The sequence below is a fragment of the Nilaparvata lugens genome, chromosome 6 (genome assembly GCF_014356525.2).
Source record: "Nilaparvata lugens isolate BPH chromosome 6, ASM1435652v1, whole genome shotgun sequence".
NCBI lineage: Eukaryota > Metazoa > Arthropoda > Insecta > Hemiptera > Delphacidae > Nilaparvata > Nilaparvata lugens.
In genome coordinates, this window is record NC_052509.1 from 38,463,942 (window position 1) to 38,486,033 (window position 22,092).

The 22,092-nt window shown below is 33.6% G+C and overlaps 1 protein-coding gene across 7 annotated transcripts in view; it reads left to right on the forward strand.

Moving 5' to 3' along the window:
* LOC111043535 (WD repeat-containing protein 47) overlaps positions 1 to 22,092 on the forward strand; it is a 248,489-nt gene that overhangs the window by 215,987 nt on the left and 10,410 nt on the right. For all 7 annotated transcript variants that reach the window (XM_039430732.1, XM_039430733.1, XM_039430736.1 and 4 more), the window contains 2 exons: positions 18,632 to 18,837; positions 20,985 to 21,325. In XM_039430732.1, coding sequence (XP_039286666.1) covers positions 18,632 to 18,837; positions 20,985 to 21,325 — 547 coding nt within the window. The remainder of the gene's footprint in view (positions 1 to 18,631; positions 18,838 to 20,984; positions 21,326 to 22,092) is intronic.

The following is a 22,092-nucleotide window of genomic DNA, read 5'->3' on the forward strand; positions in this document are numbered from 1 at the left end:
TCTATTGTTGCAAAAAGGAGATTTCACACTAAAAACTAAAACTGCTGAAAAAGGTGTAGGGAAATTCGTAAAAGTGTGAAATTATACATCAAATTGAAGAGAATTTGATGCTCTATTTTCTTGAAAAGTTCTAAGAGCAAAAATAGAAAAAAATTGGTGGCAAACGTGTTTTTTCAAAAATGTCACACCTTCAAGAGTGGATATCTTGAAAATTATAGGAGATATGAAAAAAGTTGTGGGATGAATATTGTAGGAAATTATGTAAGCTTTAATTTGTTATATGACAGTCAAGTCCTTAAGATACATAGGTTTTGAGTTTTATGCGAGAAACCAAAAAAATTGTCCTTTTAAACCACCCCCACCCCCTTAGCACAGGGGGTAGGGGTGGGGACGGACTTTTGATATGTTTACCTCCTTACTACCCTAAACAGAACTTCGGGGTCAAAAATTGTCTTCCCAACTTTTCCCTCTATAATCTTTCCTTGACTGGACTAAATAGAATTTATAAAGACGGCAAAACTCGTACGTCCAAAAATCGGTATAGGCCTACTGTATTATACACAATTGTAACGTAATTTTTTTCAGAGTTTTTATCATGAGTTTTAGAGATTGTATGCACTATAGGCGAAATTCATGTGCTGCATGTCACGTGATTACTTGTACACACTTCTTACAATACTGGACTTCAACTTAGTGGGCTTTTTGAGGTCTAGATTTCAGAGTGGATAGCTAAGATATTGTATATGAATACCGGAAGCAATATTAGAGTTTTAACCCCACCAGCTCAAGTGCGCTAGAGCTCACTAATTTTTTTTCTAGTTTCATACTGGCTCTAATATTATTAATTGCATTTGAATGGATGATAATACGTTGAAAAATATCTAAAAAATTATGTAATGTTTTCTCCCTCACAGATCAGTTCACTCGTGGAATTCGGTTATGAATACACAGTAAATAATTGCATTCACGCATCTATTTCAATTTGCCCACTTCAATTTCATTTTTGTTTCGGCGACCTCAACAAGAATAAGTGTGGTTCAAATATAATTGAAGGAGATTAAACTCGTATTAATAATAAATTCTTGCGGTATTTCGTGAGGATAATGAAAATGTGAGTGGATTGAATAGTTTTGATAATTGAATTAGGAAGAAAATGTACAGTTTTTACTATTCAGGCTTTCAAGAGAAAGTGAAAAGAAATGAGGCAGAAAGAGAGATGGATGCAGAACTGATCAAATTGTGGCAAGAGACGATGTCTGAGAGGATGCGTTGCCATTTCGCACTCCATTGAAAATCGACCGCAATCTCAAACCAAGAGGAAGAAAGGACAGAGGAGAAGTAGAAGAAGAGGAGAAAAAGAAGAAGAAGAAGAGTAAGAGGATGAAGACGTTAGTTGGTTGAGCAAAGCAAATTATGAAAGCGTAAAGTATAACAGTTCAGTAGGTCTGTCTCTGGAGCAATACCATGCAGCTGGACCGAGATTACTGTACAAAATTCGACTGTATTCCTTTCATCCAATCCTCAGTTTCGTAATGGAAATCTTCATATCCCAACGATGAAAGTTCAAATGTGATTCATTCATTCATTACTTCCCAGATCTCATTCAATGAATTTCTACCAATCCATCCTATTTGAGAATCGCTTATCATCGTCTAGATGATTTTAGAAATTGAAACTAGATTCGCTTTTGTAATGTACATCACTAAATTATTCAATCAATGCTCTAAAGACATCCCAAATAATGTAATAATAATGAATTAATAGTTTTACACTAAATGAAACTTGCATTTCACAAACATTGATAGAAAAATAAAACGCCATTACTTTGGTTAAATTCATGTATCATTATTACAAATTGTCGCGAAGACATCTTGTTACAGATTCTATGTTTTAGATTCATCCTTAATTCTTCTCGTAATTCAAATTCTTTGTTTCTATATCGATTTATACCAATAATTGGAAAACTGAGCCGTTGAAATCGACATGGTATTTAAAAGTGGTCCTGGTGAACCCGATCAATAAGAGTTCTTACTGATTCAAATGATTTAGAAAAAATTTAATTCGTAAAAATATTTAATTGACTATTTTTTCACCAAAACATCAATCCTAGCTTTCAATTCTAAATTTAAAAATAAATGATTGTGATGTGTTATTGGTGTAGTATGTAGCACGTGGATAATCCATTCCCATTTGTCAAGAAGAAAAATGTGAAAACCTAATGGATTCCATTCGATTCACTCCTATCTCAACAGCGTTGAACAATAAAATTGGATTTTACAGCAATCGAATTTGAGATTGAAATTTTAAACGAACTTCGCTGTACACTCGACGTACAATCATAATAAATTCAGTCCTGTAAGAATATTTACAACTTGAGATTAAATTGTAAACCGGTCTAGGCATGTGGTGTTCCTGCTTGTATCGTGCAAATGATGGATTTTGCGCTAATAAAGATGAATAAAATGAATCTGCTACTGTATATTAAAAGCGCATGCTATTGCTTTTTACAATCCTGCTATCTTCAATTGAAATTGGTCGGTAGTTTATAAAAATTTATGACCATTGCCGTTTCCCGGCAGTTATTTGGCTTGTCCAACGCAATCGTTTTTAATGTTATTTTTAGAGACTGATATGTATCAGTCAGTAAAAGGACTATTCTGCACATGTTGGATGATAACATTTTATTTTGTGCAAAATTCCCATGAATAGGCTGGCTAAATATTTCTATTGGACTTCATACCTCAAGGATGAGAGAAGTTTACAAGTAAATTGAGTTGGTGAGTTAGGAATAGTTTTTTGTGATTCTCAGTCTTAAATAAGCTCATTTCTTATTTTCAGTAAGCATTTTTTTCTGGTAAATTCTATTATTTATTCTGAAACTACATTTAACGGTGCCAATTAACTGAAAAATTATAAATTGAAAAAATTGATCGTTTTCAGGATCTAAAATATGCTAGCTTTATTTCACAAAGGACGGTAGAATGCTAGCTGGGAATGATTGGTTGGTTTATAAGATGTTAGATCCGTGTTGTTTCATATAAAACTCAATTATTGTACTTCGTTTTATGTTTCCCATCGAAATCTTTTTCGTGTTTGACTCGATGAATAAAATTTATCCAATTTTTCATTTGATTTTGTAATGACTCATCCTTTAGGATCTTCAATAATTCATTGAATCCATATCACAATGGAACATCTGTGAACATTTAGGAGAATATGAATACTAGTAGACTGAAGCAAAATAAATTAACCTTAATACAGAACTTAAACTTTTGTTCCACCTAAAGAAATTTGATCAAAGTGGTCATCTTTCTAGCCAATGGTGTCACGAAAATGTTCTTTATAAACTCCTCTCTTTTCAACGTTAATAATTTATGTGTCCTCTCATGTTCAACTTGCTTTTGCTGTGGTGTTGCCGGAACTAAATATCCGGTATTGTTTGGAAGTACTTTTGGAAGTCCTTACTTGACTGAAGACGCTACTCGATTGCATTTTGCAGTAGTTCGCCTTAGCCTTGCAGGATAGAATTAACACTACTTCCTCTGCAACACTTTCAGTTTGAAACTGTTAACTTAGAAAAACCACCGACTTTTAACTTTTCACCGTGAAAAGTTTGTCAGTTTGTAGGTTAATTGTTTCTGTCTGGATTAGAGTATCCTAGCCTTTTGTTCATTCAAAAAACAATCCATCTATCTATTTGTTTATTCAAATTCTATTGAAAAGATAGATGAATTATGAATTATTTATATTATAAATAATATATTAGTAATAATCACACACTTTCAATCTACTTATAAATTCTTAACCTTAGAATGACACGTTTTCAATTTGACAAGGTCAGTAAAAGATAGGTTTGTGCACTGGCATTCTGATTACCAAACTGATAGAGTTTATAAAGAAAATGGGGAAATTTGTTTATGATTTCAAAAGGGAAAAATCACGTGAGAGAGAAAAAGAAGAAAAGATGAAGGGGAACGAGAAAGAAATAAAATTTGAAATGATATATTGTTTTAAATTACACTATTCTCGAAGTTGACTCCGAGATACTGTTTATGAGAAAATTTTCCTGAATACAATCAGAGAGTATAAAATGTTACATTCTATACACTCTGAATACAATCGATTAATTTATGGCATATACCGTATAATCGAATTGTCTCCTACACACATTAGGTCTGTAGGCGAACGATGGATTGCGGTATTTTTTTCTTATGACAAGAAAACCTGACGAATTATTGTTAAAATTTTTAAAATTCTCCAAACATATTTTTAATTTTATACGATGGAAGTATAAAAGCTATTGCTCAAACCTAATCCCGCAAACAAAAACCAAAGCGACTCCAACATACAGTAAAAATTTGAGGAAAGATTATATATATTCCAAACCAAAGTTAAAAAGAATTGGTATTCAATATACTAATAATTCCTTGATTCACTTTTATGATTTTTACTTTTCCCTCTCCTAGTACAAAGAATTCATTGAAAATAGTATAGTTTTATTATTCTAGAAGAAATAAAGAAAATATTCTTTCAAGAAATAAAATTGTCATACTGTATCATGCAGTAGGTGGCAGATTATCTCTTTTTGTCAATCTTATTTCTCACTTATCTTCACCACCAGATGATAATTTTATATTATTTGCTTCTTTCTTTACTTGAATATTCTTCCTTCTCCCTTAATCCATTTTAAATTTTTACACTCATCTCTCTTCTTTTCTATTTTAATTTCGAAATTATTCAATTCAAATTACACTGGTTTTAATTGATTTAGTAATTGATAAGAGATCTTATTTGATTCAATTTTTTTGATGATAATTTATTGAAAATCGCTATGACTGACATCAAGTGAAATTTTCAACTTGTTTTTATTGTTGATGAAGATAGCTGATACATCCAAAAAGTAGTATTGGGAATTCAGAAGATCATTTAGATAAATGATACTAATAATCCAGGAATATGAATGAAATTCCATAACATCTTGATTATCTTGGAGTTTGGTAATCAGCTTCCATGATACCTTGAACCCAGTCTCGAAAGCCCAATACTGATTATATCCATCAAAAAGAGCTTGCATCTTGCCAGCTTCTTAACTTCATCACAAATCAAATTCCTTCGCACCCGTCAACTATAATTTTCTTATCGATTTGAATGTGTAATTTTTAAACTGGCGGCCGAAAATGAGTTATGTTGACAGTTGGGTTGTGGTCCAGCTGCGGAAGATTCTATTAGGCCTGCTTCGGATGATAGTGAAAGCTGTTCATAGTTCATTAAGTCTCTCTCCTAAGCAATTAGCTGACACTTTAGACGCCATAAAGTCATTTTGAACAACTCAATCATGCTTGCTGAATATTTATTATACTTGGAAGCATTTTGTGGTTGATTATATTGTTTGTTACCTCTTTCACGCTTCCAGGTATTGTGTCTTGGTTCGCATTGGATCAGACTTTTACTGTAAATATGCTTAATTGATATATTCATGTACAATTAACTTACTACCGCAAAATTTATCATACCACTTTCAAATACGGTGCTTTCTATTATGAGCTTTAGCAGTTGTGTCCTTTCCTGATTTATGATTGTTTGGAATTTCCAATGTGAGACAGTATATGAGATTCGTAAAAAAATAGTGATACTGAATTTAATGAACGTAGATAATTTACCCTTTCTAGTAGGTGAATGTTGTTATCAGCTTATAACTTGTATCTTTTTCGTTTTTGCTCGAATATCTTTATTGTATATTTTCCTCCATTGAAATTCATTGTTGTAATGTATATTAATTTTTTTTATTTGGTTTGATAATAATATCTAGAAGCATGATCTTCTTTCTCCAGTTGGACGATTTTTTTCAAGTTTTAAATTGATTTTTAACTTACAATTCGGGTACTTTCAATTGGAAAAAAACTAATATGAGAATTTCATTATCAATTCCAAATCGTACACTTGTATATACAGTTGTCGATAAATTAAAAACTTTATAACACTCGAGATTATTTGGTTGCTTTATTTGGTACCTCAGGCACTTAGTTTTTATTAATAAAAATTTACTGGTTCACCATATCAATCCTGATTTGTTAAATACATCCTCAAATTGATTCTCTAAAAATTGATTCTACACTTTTAGACAAATAGAGAAAGTATACCTTTTCCCGTGTATGCTTATACGTACTATAAATACTATATACTACTATAAGTACTATAAATACTCTGTATAGGCCTACTTATACGTACTATATTCTTTATCTCAGTGAAAAGTGTTTCCAGATTCTTGTTCCAGGAACTAATACATGAGGAGCTATGTATTCTTCTATCTTTAGTCAAGGAAATCCTAATCATCTCATAAAATCCTGCAAAAAATGCAATATGAATTAGATCCTTATCATCTTTCCCCTCTCAGTGAGAATACTTTTTCTAGAATTCTTAGAACAAATTTTATTCATCATTCTCAGAGAGTTGAGTACCTATTTAGAAGACATTTCTTAGAGACTAATAAACTGAATATATTTTTTATTCATATAATTATAATTTTGAGATTTAAAATTATAATAATACTGCAATAAATAGACTTGAGAAGAAACCAACTAGTCTAGAGTCCAGAGAAAAACATCAACCATTCATTGGTAATGACTCTTGTGACTTCATTGATCGCCGGATCTGTTACTCCGGTTCGCACCTGAACAATTTCGCTTTCTTCTCCTCATCCTCGTTCTCTATTTTTCCTACTCGTCTGCTTCTTCTGTGCTCTTCTATTATTTTTTCCATCCTTGTCTCTTAGGCGCGCATCCATCATTTGCGCGCGTTTAATTATATACTTTTAACGTCGACCCGAAGTCAGTCCCTGTAGTGCGATAGTCACACGTGTATTTTTTAGCTCGGGGCTTATAATCGGTCATCTGTTATAGTTTGCAGTGTGTTCTTCCTGTGCAAGTATTTACTTCTCTATTCATTTTCACCTTGATTTCCTCCACTTTCTCCGCGTTTCTTTGTAGTTGTAACTCAGTTCTCCGTTTTGAATCAATTCTGGTCTTACACATTATTTTCTCCTCTGTGACCATACATAGGTTGTGATAAAAGCAACAGATTAGCTACACATTACAGAGTTGGTAGTCTGTGAAATAGAGTCCTCTAGATTAGCACTCACTATTTCAGTTTAAAAGATAACTTAGTTTTTGTGAACACATACCGTTATCCCGATACGTAGTTTTCTTCTGAATTTGCTCACCAAAGACCACATCAATTTACTGAACCATTTATAATTATCACCATAAAATATAATCTATTCACCTTTATAAGCAGTAATTACCTGTATTATATAGTTTTTGTTTTCTATTTACTTTGACTGCTAAGAATAATTTTTCTTGATCATTTTAGCTTCATCTGATTAATATAATATTTATATTATAATATATAATATGAAATATCATTCTTGAAAAATCTTGTAATTCACCAATTTTGACTGTTATATCTGTACTTTGCAGTTCAAATCTCTCTGCAATACTCATCCAATCGCCCTTTGCACTAATTACACTAGTATAGAACATCATTATAACTACTCAATTATTTCTTCTTCTGGATCACCACCTGGCCTGGATGGACCATTTTAAATTTGAATTATCACGTTTGAGCTATGGAATAATAATGGATTGGATGTATGTACTGTTAACTACAGTATTAACAATTTCTTTACTTAGAAATTTTTGGAAGAATCAGTATTCAGCCATCAATGAATTACGAGTTGATCGTTGTAAAAAGCTCAGTAATTACTTACGAGCTATTTTCAGCTTTACTTGCAAGTTGCAATGCGGCAGCAATTATTGCAAGACCATTGAGAGATAATTTGATCATGAATTTATGTAACCGATATTGTGAAAGTGAGCCGTAGAGTAGTACTAGTTGGAGGAAGCTAGCCGTTTGAAAATAACCTTGAGCATTTATCTAATTATTTACAGGAAGTATTCTCAGCCTACTGTCACATTCTTTTCAGAATGAAAAACGTATTTCTAGTAAAAAAGTGTTTACTTGCATTGGTATCGATAGTGTTGCGGATAACGTAACTGGACCAGAAAACATGTTATTCTGGCGATATTGGAAGAGTAGATGGGGGTCGGTTGCTACCAGCTAAACCAGATTGCGTTTTTGTCGATTATCTTGTTGCTTTTTACTCCTCAGCAGCAGTATTTTGTGTGACTTTTCCTCATTTTGAGAGACCTCACTCAATCGATTTCGGAGCCCACTTTTCGACGATCATTCCGCTTTTCTAATAGAAATTTCTGCATTTTAATCGCGCCGAATTAGCCATGTTTTCAATTTGATTATATCTTGCGATAATAATCGCTCGATTGATCGCAGTTCCTTGTTTAGTAGAGCTGATTTTCATTTCTAGTTCGGTACTAGATTGATGTTCAGGTAGACAAAGGTAAAGGTTTGTGGACGGTTGGTTATCATACTATACTCATCCGTAATAAGAATAGAGCTACTTGTGATTTTCACAGTATATGAAGAAACAATATTTACAAGTGGCAAAGAGATGTTTTACATTGATTTAATGTAATTTTTCTTTCCAAATCCTTCGAGAAGTTAATAGAATTAATCGTTAAAAAAGTTAATAGAAACGATCTAGAAAAATAAAATGACTGGTTCCACAAATCGGCTTTCAAAAAACTTGGTCCGCTATAACTAAATTGTATTGTTCTCTTGAAACTTATTAAATCAGTTTTTATATTAATACTTGTTATATTAATAATAACAATACTTGTTATATTAATATATTCCTTGCAACTAAGTTTCTTAAATGATCAAACAAATAATAATCTTTAAATTGAATTAAATTTTTCAAAACTCAACAATTTTGTAAATTAAATTCTGCATTTGATCAGTATTAGCACAAATAAAACAAATCCAAAATCATCAAGAGAAGCCCAGTTTTAGGATTCTATATTATTTGTAAGTAGAACATTTTGTGCAATGAAGTTTTAAATAGCTACTCGAATCAGCATGCAGGTAATAATTTGTTTCTTGAATATTCTGAGATATTAGCTGCATTTATTATTGATGATTTTCATACATTTGTATAAAAGTCATATATTCATATTTGTATAACTGATAACTAGAAATCTATTTCTTATTACTGTCACCCTTCATAAAGAAATTCGGTTTTAGAAGTGTGGGCCACTTTTCGCTTATCCTATTCCTTTGCAAAACAAATACGCCTGCTATCAGATTTTCACAATCCTGTCGAAAAGGATGCCCATCAAGCTACAGACAACAATTATTATCTTTTCGACTCTCGAGTTACGCAATTTCCTATTTTCAATGCACAATAATTAACGTAATTAATGTTCTTTTAAGAAGTTACGTGTGAGTTGAGCTTCCTTTGAAGTGCTCCAATTTATTTGTTATTGCGTTGGATTCGGCCAAGTCTTCTCATGCGGGACTATTGGACTTAATTAGCCGGCGATAATTTCCTATCGGCATCATAGGTGGGTACTCATCATTAAAGTCGGGCACACACTCAACAATCTGTCGAAAATGTAACAGTTACACACACTCTTACATCAGCATTGATTCCCATACATCCTCGGTGATTATTCTGCATAACTGCATAGTGCTTCTGCATAATTATCATAAATATGATATGCCATCTTATCTACATCATCCGATTATGCTATTTTTAAATCATTCCTTTCATTCTTGATTCACATAGAGATTTTATACCATTATGTAAAACATAAACCAACAATGAATGCTTGAGACGTATGAAAAGCAATCTCATGATATTTGTGAGAATTGAGCTGGTGTTTTTAGTGTCTTGAACCTTATTCAATTATTATCATCAGCATCACATTTTTGTGGGATTTGAGCCTGTAGTCTATTTGTTTGAATTTGTTCTACTCAAATTAAATCTCGCCTGCAAATCTTTGTATTTTCCCAAAGATTCTCAATGTTATTGACTTGTAAGTTTTGTTGAATAGTATTTAATTCCCGAAGTATTACAGTACTCCAAGAAAGTTCATGATTGCGTGAGAATTATTTATTGATATAAAGCCTAGGCTAGTACTGTTTCTTTTCCGAGCTCCGATAAGATTAGAATGTCCAAAAGAAGGTTATATTATATCACTATAAGATTCCTAAAATGTTTTTAAAAAATTTGAAATCATAGTGACTAGATCACAAATAAATAATCAATACATTCAACAAAATTACATGAACTTTCACCATATTGAGATATGTAGAAAAATTTCATATTGATACTGACTCTGACATATTTTTAGTGAAATGCAACTTCTAGCTTTTTATTCCATGTCTTTACCGTAATATGGAGTTTAAATTTGTTAAGTCTCTACTCTACTATACTATTGTAAAAGTGAGTCAGTTAATGTTTAGTAAATTCAAAGACATTGCACCAGCTACTAGCCTAGCATTCATGTAACATTCATGTAAACCAGACTCGAATATCATCGTCAGCTTGGTTTGCAGTTGATATTCATTGATAATAACAATAATCAATAATATTTCAGTTTTAAAAAATGAAAAGTTAATGTGATGTGAATTCCGTTTCAAGCAAGTAGCAATAGATCATGAATTTAGCAATCCCATTGAAAATGGTCAAATCCACGTTGTGAGCCGTGAATTTAGCTTCAAGCAACTAGCACTAGCAGTTAATCCAGTCCTTAGCAATCCTATTAAAAAAATGTAAAATGCAAGTTGTGAGCCAGTTTCCATTGTTTTGTACGCATGCGCCGATCGAAAAGTGGTACACAATGCCGTCCGATAATGGTAAAGATGACCACGCCTACCCTCCAGCTTCATACTCTTACTAAACTCGGCGTGACTTGAATGCGATGTCTAATTAATTGCAGGTGAAAATTCACTTTCAATTGATAGTGGATAGTGATTGTGAGATTAAAAGTGCAACACGTTTGCAACATTGTTTTGCACTTGCTTTTAACCTTCTATTCAATTTGGAATTGATTCGTATGTAATAGAATTTGTATGGGAAAGTAGGGAAGAATCGAGTTGGGCTAGTGAATGTAGTTTGAGAAGTCTTATTATAGTGTGTTGATTATTTTCTAGATCTACTTTGCCTTATATTAGTCTTTTTTGAAGCTAACCGCTCAATGACATGAGATATTTCTCATGATTTCTAGGCAACAAGGCTTGAATCTGTGGTAGTAGTCTAAAATCTAGATTGTAGTATAATCAGTAGGCTAGTATTAATAGTATTTGAGGATAGAAAATATTAATTTTTTTCTGTCAAAAGATTTTTTGCTTAACCAAGGAGAAGGATTATTAAGTGTGAATGAAACCAGCCTCAACCAGCTGGGTCCAATCCTTCCAACTTGAAAACTGAAAACGAGGCGCTTGTCTAATCCGTTGGTTCTGACTGAGATGAGATGGTTCTGAGATGGTTCTGACTGCAAGCACTGCTCAACATCTTACAAGTCTAATAATTCTCAGATAACTGGCTAGCTTTGTATAATTGAGTATTTCGGCTCAATTTGATAACTCCTATCCGTGTCGTTTAATATTATAGTAAATTCGGCCTATATATTTATATTCTTGTAAATAAGTTGTATTATTTCGTTATACGTGAAAAGCTACTCACGTTTTGTAATAGTTATTGAATGTGAATGCCAGAACGCTAGTTTAGTTTTGTTTCTATCAATATTCAAATCCTATATAGTGTTAAATATCCAGACAGCAAACTCCAACTTGGAACCGGGAAACAGCAAGGAACCAACTTTAACAACAACATTTAGGATAAATCTGTTTGCATAATTTTACCTATCTCTTCATCTCATCTATCCTATCCAACTGTTCACCTTTCACCTCAAATAAGTAGGCAAACAAATCGATTCATGACATATTGGATTTAGGATTTGGTGAGTACCATTTCTGATTTTCTATGTTCTATGTATGTAGTTTTTCTGAATGGATATATTATTCAACTCAAAGATTTGACTCGTTTTATAGAGTCCACATCAGAGCATTTGAAGCTTGTATTTCGAGCTATTTAAATCTTAAGAACCAGTATTTACGTTCCATTCTGGTCGAACCGACTATTTAACAGAGTTTTATGCGACCGGGGGACCGGGCCATAGTGAACTAGAACTGCATTCTATATTATTATAAATTATCATAGAAATTATAAATTATCATCGATTCTAAGTTATCATCGAACTATGATCCATAGCGTATGACTCGTATTACCTTGTTATCATATGTGCAATTTGAATTGAGCATTGAATTTCAATGTAGATGGTACCGGTAGATGGAGCAGAATAAGCAGCAGAACTGATGATTGCGATCTGCCTCAAGTGATAAACGATGTAATTCCTGCTGTGAGAATATTATTTGTCTGGTTGCATTCCTTCATCCCAGGATAACCTGTCGTTACCGTTATCACTTAATGAGGTGTATGAAATCTAATTTTAGTATAACATAATATTATGATATTTTTCTAATGAAAGAGTGATTGCTCTGCAGTGCCAACAATTTCTCCGCATCAACCATGATACTGAACACAAAGTAATATTATAGTACATACGGTACTTGATATATAGTATATAATTATTTATATAGTGTACATCGTAGATAATAATAGAATAAGATTTATGGAGTGCACTGAGCCGAACGAGTCAACGGCATTATAAATCAAAGAATCGCTGCATCCTGGCATCCTGCAATCCTGTGCTAAGTGGTTATCGATGTGTTTATTTATTGCGGTGGTCGCAGATATGAATCAGTAGGACATGACGTGTCTTGGTGGAGCAGACATGAATAAATCAGTGACAAACGATGGAGACGTAGAAGGAGATGGAGAATAGGGCGAAGAAGCAGGAAAGGTAGAGGATAGGTAGAAAACATTGAAGACTGAGAAGAGGAAGAAGAAAAAGAAGAAAAAGAAGAAGAAGAAGAAGAAGAAGAAGAAGAAGAAGAAGAAGAATAAGATGAAGATGAAGATGAAGATGATGATGATGATGATGGGGGAGAAAGAAAACATGACGGGAGGAAGGAGGAAAATCAAAGAAGAACACAGATCGCCAAAAAACTTTATATATGAGGATGAGGATGGACGGACTTTTGCGGGAGAAAAATAAGTAGTAATAGAGGGAGAAGAATAGAATAGAATCGCTGCCTTCATGTTTTACCTAGGAGGGCGGAGTTAGGGCGCAGCCAGCACTCTCTTACACTTAACCCTCCAATACAACGCTAAGTTTCATATTTACATAAGTTAATACATTATCTCAAATGATGAGAAGGAGAGTGATATGAAAAAGTGGTGGAGTAAAAGACGAAATGAAAGAAGGAAAATAAGGATAAGAAGAAAGAGGCATGGCAATAATGATTTGCAGACCCAGTACGAAGTTTGAAATTAAAGATGCTGGAGAAAAAGTGGAAGCTTATTACAATGATAATGAATGGATTAGGAGGAGCAAAACACAGAGAATAAAAAAGTACAAAATAAGATGGAGTGGAAAAGAGAAGAGCAATGAGTAAGGAGACTGGAGAAGGGAGAGTCTGAACGGAGGTGAGCTAAAGGAAAATAAGAAAAAATAGGAAGAAGACCAGAATAATAGAATGAAATTGATAAGAGGATAAGGGAGTAGAAGAAGGAGAGAGGAGAAAAAGGGAAATGAAGAGAAGAGGAACTTTGACAAGAAAAAAACAATCTGGAACGAGAAAATTTGTAGTTATGGACATGCTTGGCCAAGTATGAGACGTTTAGCACTCATGGGATGTGCACTGCCCTGCACTGCACTGCACAACAAGGGGCCTGTTTCACAAAGGTACAAGTAGGTTACAAGTCTTGTTGCCAACCATGGTTTTGGAGAACAGCTGATTACAAGCGTTTCACAAAAGCAGTGTTGTAAACTTGTAGTTACAATGAATTTATAGAAGTGATTTGCTTGTTACGAACAAGTGTTTCACAAAGATTATCATTGTAGCCAACAATTTTTGTCGAAATTACTTGTTCGTAACTACGAAATTTCTACCGAAGTGGAAAGCTATGTGAAGGATTTACAAGTGATCATTAAAATGATTTTAAATATTCAATAAATATTTCTAATAATTAAAAATGCTCTATATTCCTTTATAATTCATTATTTTGGAAATATATGCATCAGGAAATTGAATTTAATAAATTTCCAAAATGGTTATTAATGTGTTACCTCATAGGTTATGTGTACTAAAGTATATATACACAGTATATAATACAGCAGTATACATTATATATCGAAATTAATATATCGAATTTAATTTATATTAAATTAATTTCCTAACATATACTTTTCAGGTTTCAAATTCAGCAATAAATGAAGTAGACTGTACAAAAAACATTGTATTGCTTTTAAATATTTTCAAAGTAATTATTGAAAAGTACAAGTAACCTTTATAAAGGATGAGAAAAGTAAATTATCAAGAAAATAGGTTGTTTACTATTATTGTAGTACTTGTAGACTTGTAAAATTGTAAACTTGTAGATCATAATTTTTTGTGAAACGTGAGTACTTGTAAACTTGTAACTTGTAAACAAGTACTTGTTCGTAACCATGGTTGGGAACAATACTTGTACCTTTGTGAAATAGGCCCAAGATGTCGCATATAAATCAAGGTGTTACTTGCCACACTAGAGGCATGCCATACATCCAAACGTTTTCCCATCTTGGATATGAGCAAGAAGACAACATTGATAGTTCAAGGGAAGTTGCACAATAAATGGCAAATTTTGCAAATAGAGTATAAGTGCTCTTAGAGAAAGTATAGAGAATAAGAGTATAGAATCATATCCCATACTTTCTGGTTACAAGCTCCATTAAAAAGATGAAACGTTGCAATTATAATCTAGTCATCGTATATTAGGCTTCAAGCTTTTATTTATTTATTTATTTACATTACAATATGAGGGCACCAGGAAGAAATACTTCCCATAATAGCCCTCTTGACACTAAAGAAATTACAATTCTAATATATTAATAGTATAATATAATATAGTATAAGTCTAATCTAATATAGAAAATTCACTAAATTAAAGAGAGATAGAAACTACAATATTTGTTTAACTAAAATAGAAGATGAAAAAGAGGAATATGAATATTTTAGGTTGTATGTTAGAAATGAAGAGCAATGTTACATGTTGCAACAGAAGCTGCTCATAAAATAATGAGAAATACATGTCGATAATATATGTCCCAGCTATTGGCTGCTAGAGTCACATTCTGAACCTGCATGAAGCATGATACATTCTCCAAATTGCGCCATATTTTATTAGGCTCGTACCTGATGAGTAGGGAAGCGTAATTGCTCAGTTTTACTGGCCACATGTTGGGAAATGAGGTCATTGGCTTGCATTGGTTTCAGGATTGAATGTAAACTTAATGCGAGTAATGGTAATCTTCCGAGTGACGGGTTGACGATTTTGGTGTTGTGTTGAGGTAAAATGACTTACGAAGTGGAACACAACTATAAATGACAGAAATATAATAAATCATTCTTAATAAAAATTGTGAGAAAGTGTACTTGCATTACCGAATCATTAACGTACCATTGTTACAATTGATGTAATATTGACATAGTTGATGACATACTACTAACATCATGGATGTTACCATGTTCTGATAACGACAAGATCTAGTTAGAGTATTTCTGATTTGAGTATGGATTCAATAAGTTGATTAATAAGCTACTCATTATATTACTGAAAAGTGAATGCGGTCGAAATCTGATGATGTAGAATGAGAATAAAATATCATTAGAATGTGTTTCAATTGTAGATTGGTACGTTATGACATTTTGAAAGTGTGATACTATTGTTTGGTGTAGAGTACTCGGGAAGAACGATGTATGGAATCCTGTTACGTACAGTGGACAACAGAAAGTAGGTGAACATAATATCAGTGTGTAACTTCCTTCGTTTATAACCTGGTTGCTACGGCGTTGTAGAGCCAAGGGGCACCCGGACATCTCGCCATGGGGATTTTCCGCTTTCCACTGTTCTGTGAAAATTCATTTTCCACCGCTGTCTCCGGTCACTGTACCACTTGTTATAAAAGTAGAATTGTTTAAATTTATGAAGCTAAGAAGACTGAATGCTGTGGAGGAAATATGTAACTACCAAAATTGAAGGATGATCTTATGTAAGAACTCTGTTATGTTTCCGCAAAGAAAAGATGAATTTTAGCAATCATAAACATAAATATTTCTTATAAAATATAATTTCAATTCATTCTAGTTTTGTATAGTAACTTTTAAAAACCCTACAATTGAAAAGTAAAATTCAATAAAAAATAATCTTTCTGTGAAGAAATGTTGTAGAACGTACAGCACTTTATCACTTCTTGATTCTGTGCCACTCACAAGATTGATTTGAACTATCCAATTTCTCATCTAGTCCATATTCCCTTCTAGATTATTTACAGGATTAATGGCGATGAACTATAATAATTGGACAGTTGCTTCACTTATTTTTACCTGACTGTTTGCTCCTAGAGAAAGATTAGTTGCGTAAACTCTTTCAGTTTCGTAAGAATTGCAGTAAATATCAGACAGGAGCCATTACAAGTAGAGGCAGGGAGGGAATTGATGGATCCAGAAAGAAAGTGGATGGATGTACACCAGTTGTCGAAAAAACTGAACGTAAACAGGAGATCCAGAGACTGGGTGATTGCAGATCTAGCGTAACTGGTGAATTACGATCGGTTACGTTACTTCTGCGAAACATCCTTCTGTTGCATTAGTTGTGGCAGTTTGTTGTCTTCCTTGATGTGTTGCGCCCACATCTTGAATGACATCAGTTGAATCTCAGCATTCTGTGTGTGTATTGGTTTCTTCGTAGACACTGTACAATTTTTATAACGTACCCGTATTTTTTAATTCTGGATCGGATTACTTCAGTTGAGATTATTGAGCTTGAGATACGCGTTTGTTTCGAACACTAGTTGTACCATAATATTATTAGATACACTGTACAACAAATACATGGAAAGATTTGTACAACACTTTGTTAGTACATCTACCAAGCTTTGTTAGTACCTACTCTTGCCACTCTTCAGAGCAGAAACATCAATCTTATCAGTGAAGCAACCATAGTAACCAACTTTTGGCTTCCATAGTACTGAAAATGTGGTTATGAAATCATAGAGTTTTATAGAAGATGCTGGTCATGATCAATTTAGATGTATGATATTTGAGGATTATATGCAGTGGTGGCAGGATTGGGAGGATTGTAAATCTGGAGTGAAAATTGTTGAATAGTACTTGATCAGTATAATAAATTATGTTCATCAAATGTCACTTGTTCCCATTCTACTCCTCCTACTCCCTCATTCCCCTATGGTTCAATCAGTAAGTTTGAATTTGATAGACATCCAGTTGTGATTTTGTTCCATATAGTATTTAGCAGTCCATTGATTAATAAATGAACAATTATTTGAAAGCGATGAATATAGAGACAAAGAGTCTGATGATAGAGCTGAAGCTTGAAAAGTGTATGAATCATTGCTAATAATATTAGACTGTACTCAAATAATTTTGAAGTGTTAGATATCTGAGGTTTACTGGTTTCCTGAGATTTCCAATAATTGATCAATAAATCTTTCAATCCTTTGAAATATTTTTATTTTAAAATAATTCCTTTTATAATAAATTAATTTTCCCAAAGATTTTCTCGCATGAAACACATAGAGGTTCACTGTTTATTTAGATCTCAGATTGATCAAGATCTTTGATTTATGGAAAGAATTTTGACAGTACGTACAAATGGTACCGTTGGTCGATGGCAAGGTCACGGGATCCGCTAGGGCGACCTTGGTCTAGTAACTAGTTAGTCACCTGTTGATTCTACTCATCGTACTACAATGAACTCCCCCACCCCCACCATTAAACAGGAAGCATTCATTTATTTCTGCTTCCTCCCACATATTTACACGTTTTCATGTTTCCACTGTGATTAATTGTGTCCACAATACTAGTTCTTAAGGAATAATGTTGGTGCACGTATAAGAATTTCCACGGAATTTATTTACACACAGTTTTCAAAACATAGAATACACTCACTGTCCAATGAAAACATTGTAGTTTGGTTACTTGAACATTTTAGAACATTAGGAGTAGGATGTTTCACATTGTTCATTTTCATATTGTGTTTTTGTTTCATGGCAAAAAAATTATGATTTTGACAATGATTATCCTTCTATATTAAGTGTTTATCTTTTGAACTAAATTTTGAGGGAAAGAAAAATTCTGTATGAAGACGTCTCAAATTAATTTGTTTTACTTTTATTTGTAGCTTAGTAATCCAAGTATGGTATTATTTCTTTCTTTATTTGGCGAGGAGCCTCATTCATTACTTGAATTTAATTCATGCGTTATGTACTGAATTTTATTTTTTTAATCGAAATTATATTGATTGTATTTCATGATTGCAGTGTAATATTTTAGCTTCATTAAATTTTTGTGCTACTTACTTATTGCAAATTAAGTCAATCAATTCAATTTACCAGTATTGTTTCTCAACTGAATTTGAGCTCTATTCAACTTTTGTGCTACTAACTTATTGCGAATTTTCTCAATCAATTCCCCTTATTTATAATGATTGTCAACTGAAATGCAATATTTTGTGTGTTACTTTTAGGTTGGCGGCGGGGGTCCAGTGGGAGGGGGGCTGAATGGGAGCGTGGGGGGTGGAGCCGGTCGACCCAGGTTCCTGGCGGTCACCAGTCTGGAGGATGTACAGGCGGTGCGTTGCGCCGAGTTCCACCCGACTGGACCCTACTATGCAGTTGGATCCAACTCAAAAACACTGCGCATTTGCGCTTACCCTAAACTTACCGACCTCAGGTAAGTGCAAGTGCAAGTGCAAGTGCAAGTGCAAGTGCATGTGCAAGTGCAAGTGCATGTGCAAGTGCAAGTGCAAGCTTATTCAGATCAACCTACTAAATTATTTTGGCTGTGATTCATTTCAAGCTTTTAGCATTGCCTATAAATAACATCATTGCTTCCCATTTAATCAATGATGCCAGTTTGGAGTGAATTTCACTATAGCCTACTTTTCTTTTAAAATAATTTGAATTTTCACCTCAGGTTTCTGCAGGCCAAGTGATATACTTCTATCTCCTAAAATAAAATATAATGGCTTAATATAAAATAAAATATAATAGTGTGATATACTTCAAACTGTGAGCCTATAAATAACTTCAATCTTCAATGCTTCTCATTCTCTCTCACTATAGATTCGTTTGAAAATTATTTACATTCCCACCAGTATTCTCAAAGAAGAATCCTGGATACGGTAGCTTTATTTTGTTACATTCATTAGAAAATAGAGTAGGGGGAAGCATATACAGTATAGAGTTAAGCAATCGCCAAAGTTGAATAACGCAGATACTATAATAGTATAACTTCTTGATAGCTCAACTTCCTAGTAACTTCTTCTAATGCTATAGCTTCTTAATAACAGTAACTCTCACTATAGAATTGTTTGAACATAATTTACATTCCCACCAGCCTTCTCAAAGCGGATAGCTCCATTTTATTACTTTTATTGCATTCATTACAAAACGGTTTAGAGGGAAACATGTTCAGTTGAGCTATTGCTATAGATGAATAACGCAGATGAAATTGAAGAGAGCATTCATTAATTCATGCTTCTTATTTCTCTTACATTCTCCTGCCAAAATCAACTAATTAATCTAGGACTTCTATTTGTAAAGCACAAAAAATAGTTGTGCTTCAAAATAGGGCTTTTGAATACATTTATCATCTTTGTTGTAGAGTAGAAATCAGTGAAGTCTTAATCACATTGAACATTCGAAAGTAGAGTGTGTTCACTGACTTTCATAAGTGACAGTTGATTAGAATATTGAAATAGCTAATATTCAACAAAATCGCTTTCACTGGCAGAATTCTCTTTCCAATTGCTATTTGAATATGTAGCAAATGTTATTCAATGAAACTGAATCACTTGAAAGTCTACAGTCGAGCTGAATCTTTAAAATGTAATAACTATTCTAACTCTAACTATTTCAATAATAATAGAATAAATCAACTCTTACATTCATTTCTGCAATCATACTCATATCATGACATTTCCGTTTTTGATTTGGAATATACTGTTACTCCACTAATGAGTTCATGAAAAAAATAATTCATGCTTTACATTTTTTAATTGGTATGATTTGATTAATATACAACTAAAAAGAACTATTAATGATCGCTGCTCTATTCATTATAACAATATTTAATGCTGTTGAATACTAATCCAATTGAATTCTAATATCTTGAACATTCAATGCAAGTGGTTCAAACAACTTACTTCTGAAGTGTGATGCATCAATCCAAAACGCAAAACTACGTCCTATTGTCAATTTTTCCTCTGAGTTCATCCCACTGAGCAACCAAAGGTGCTGTCTAACACCAATTTCTCTGAATGAAATGAAATCAATTCCTGAAGAATCTCGTCTAAAAGAGAAGTCATTTGAACCATTTTATTTCTGTTAAGTGAACTATGAATCCAAAACACAAAACAATATTAAATGAAAAAGACTAAGAAATTGTCAAAAAACCACAGATCTATTGATACTTGGAAAGTATCACTTGTTTCAAAGTATCACTTGAAACAAGATACACTTGTTTCTAAGTATCAATAAATCTGTGTTTTTTTTGACAATTTCTCAGTCTTTCTCATTTAATATGAATAATTACCACAATATCAACTTCTCAACTACACAAAAAGACAAAACAATATCCTCTTATTCGTTCGGTTTTTCAGAGAGGACTCTTTGATAGCAAACGCTGCAATCACAATTATAGTAATTCACAGAATATAGAATTCAAATACAAATTTCGAGCCCGTAAATAGCACGTGCACTATCTGTTCATTCCATACTCGATTTTGGACTTTTGACTTTGAGGAGCACAAATCAGTTCTTTTCAATTGTGAAATTGTTATTGCGATTGTCTAGTTTGTCTGTATGTGTTTTGTGCAGAGAGGAGCACACAACAGTGCAGCCGACGGTGCTGTCGAAGCGCACGCGACACCACAAGGGCTCGATCTATTGCATGGCATGGACGCCGGTCGGCGACCTGATGGCGACTGGCAGCAACGACAAGACAGTCAAGCTGATGCGGTTCAACGCGGAGACGGCGACGCTGGAGGGCGCTGAGACGGAGCTCACCATGCACGACGGCACAGTGCGCGACGTCTGCTTCCTCGAGGACACCTCCAACAAGTCGAGTCTGCTCATCAGTGGCGGCGCTGGCGACTGCAAGATCTATGTTACCGACTGTGCCACCGGCCAACCCTACCAGGCCCTCTCTGGACATTCCGGTTAGTCACTCTACTTACATCATATTGTTTATAGAGAAAAAAGAGAATAAGAAGATATCCCATGATATAGTGGCGCAACTTATTATATTTTCAATAGAGAATCCATAAGAAGATATCCCGTGGTATAGAGGTGCAACTTATCATATTGTCTGTAGACGAAAGATAGCATAAGAAGATATATTTTCCCGTCAGACGCACCGTTTACGAGTAAATTGAGCCTAATGCAGGGACAGTCAAAGTTTCATTCATCAGTGATGGCATATGAAGATGGCCACATATGGCAGAGATGGCAAATGATATGGCAGATGAAGCTATCAGTCTGGTTATCAACTGAGGTATTACATGGAGTCTGGTAATTAATATGAGGATAAATAATTATTTATACACACTTGCGCTCAGATTGCAATCAGACCATAAGAAGGCCAATTAGAATCTTCAAGTTGTGTCTGTGTCTTCTACACTCACAGACACTGTTCAAACAAATTTTATGAGTATGATTATTAAGAAGAGTAGCGTTTAAAGATTTTTCATATAAAAATGAAACCGTTTTAAAGTTTATTGATTACTCAAGATTACAAATAACTTGTCACTAATGCTAGACAAATATTTTGAGGCTCTTTCAACATCCAGTCTGTTTCTATACTTATTCTTGATTGCACCATGGTTGCATAACCATAAAGAGCCAGCCGGAATGGTGATTTCTTGTGGAGTGGAGTCGAGGGGATAGGTTGTCGTGACCGTAGGCGACTACTTGTACCCTCGTAAAA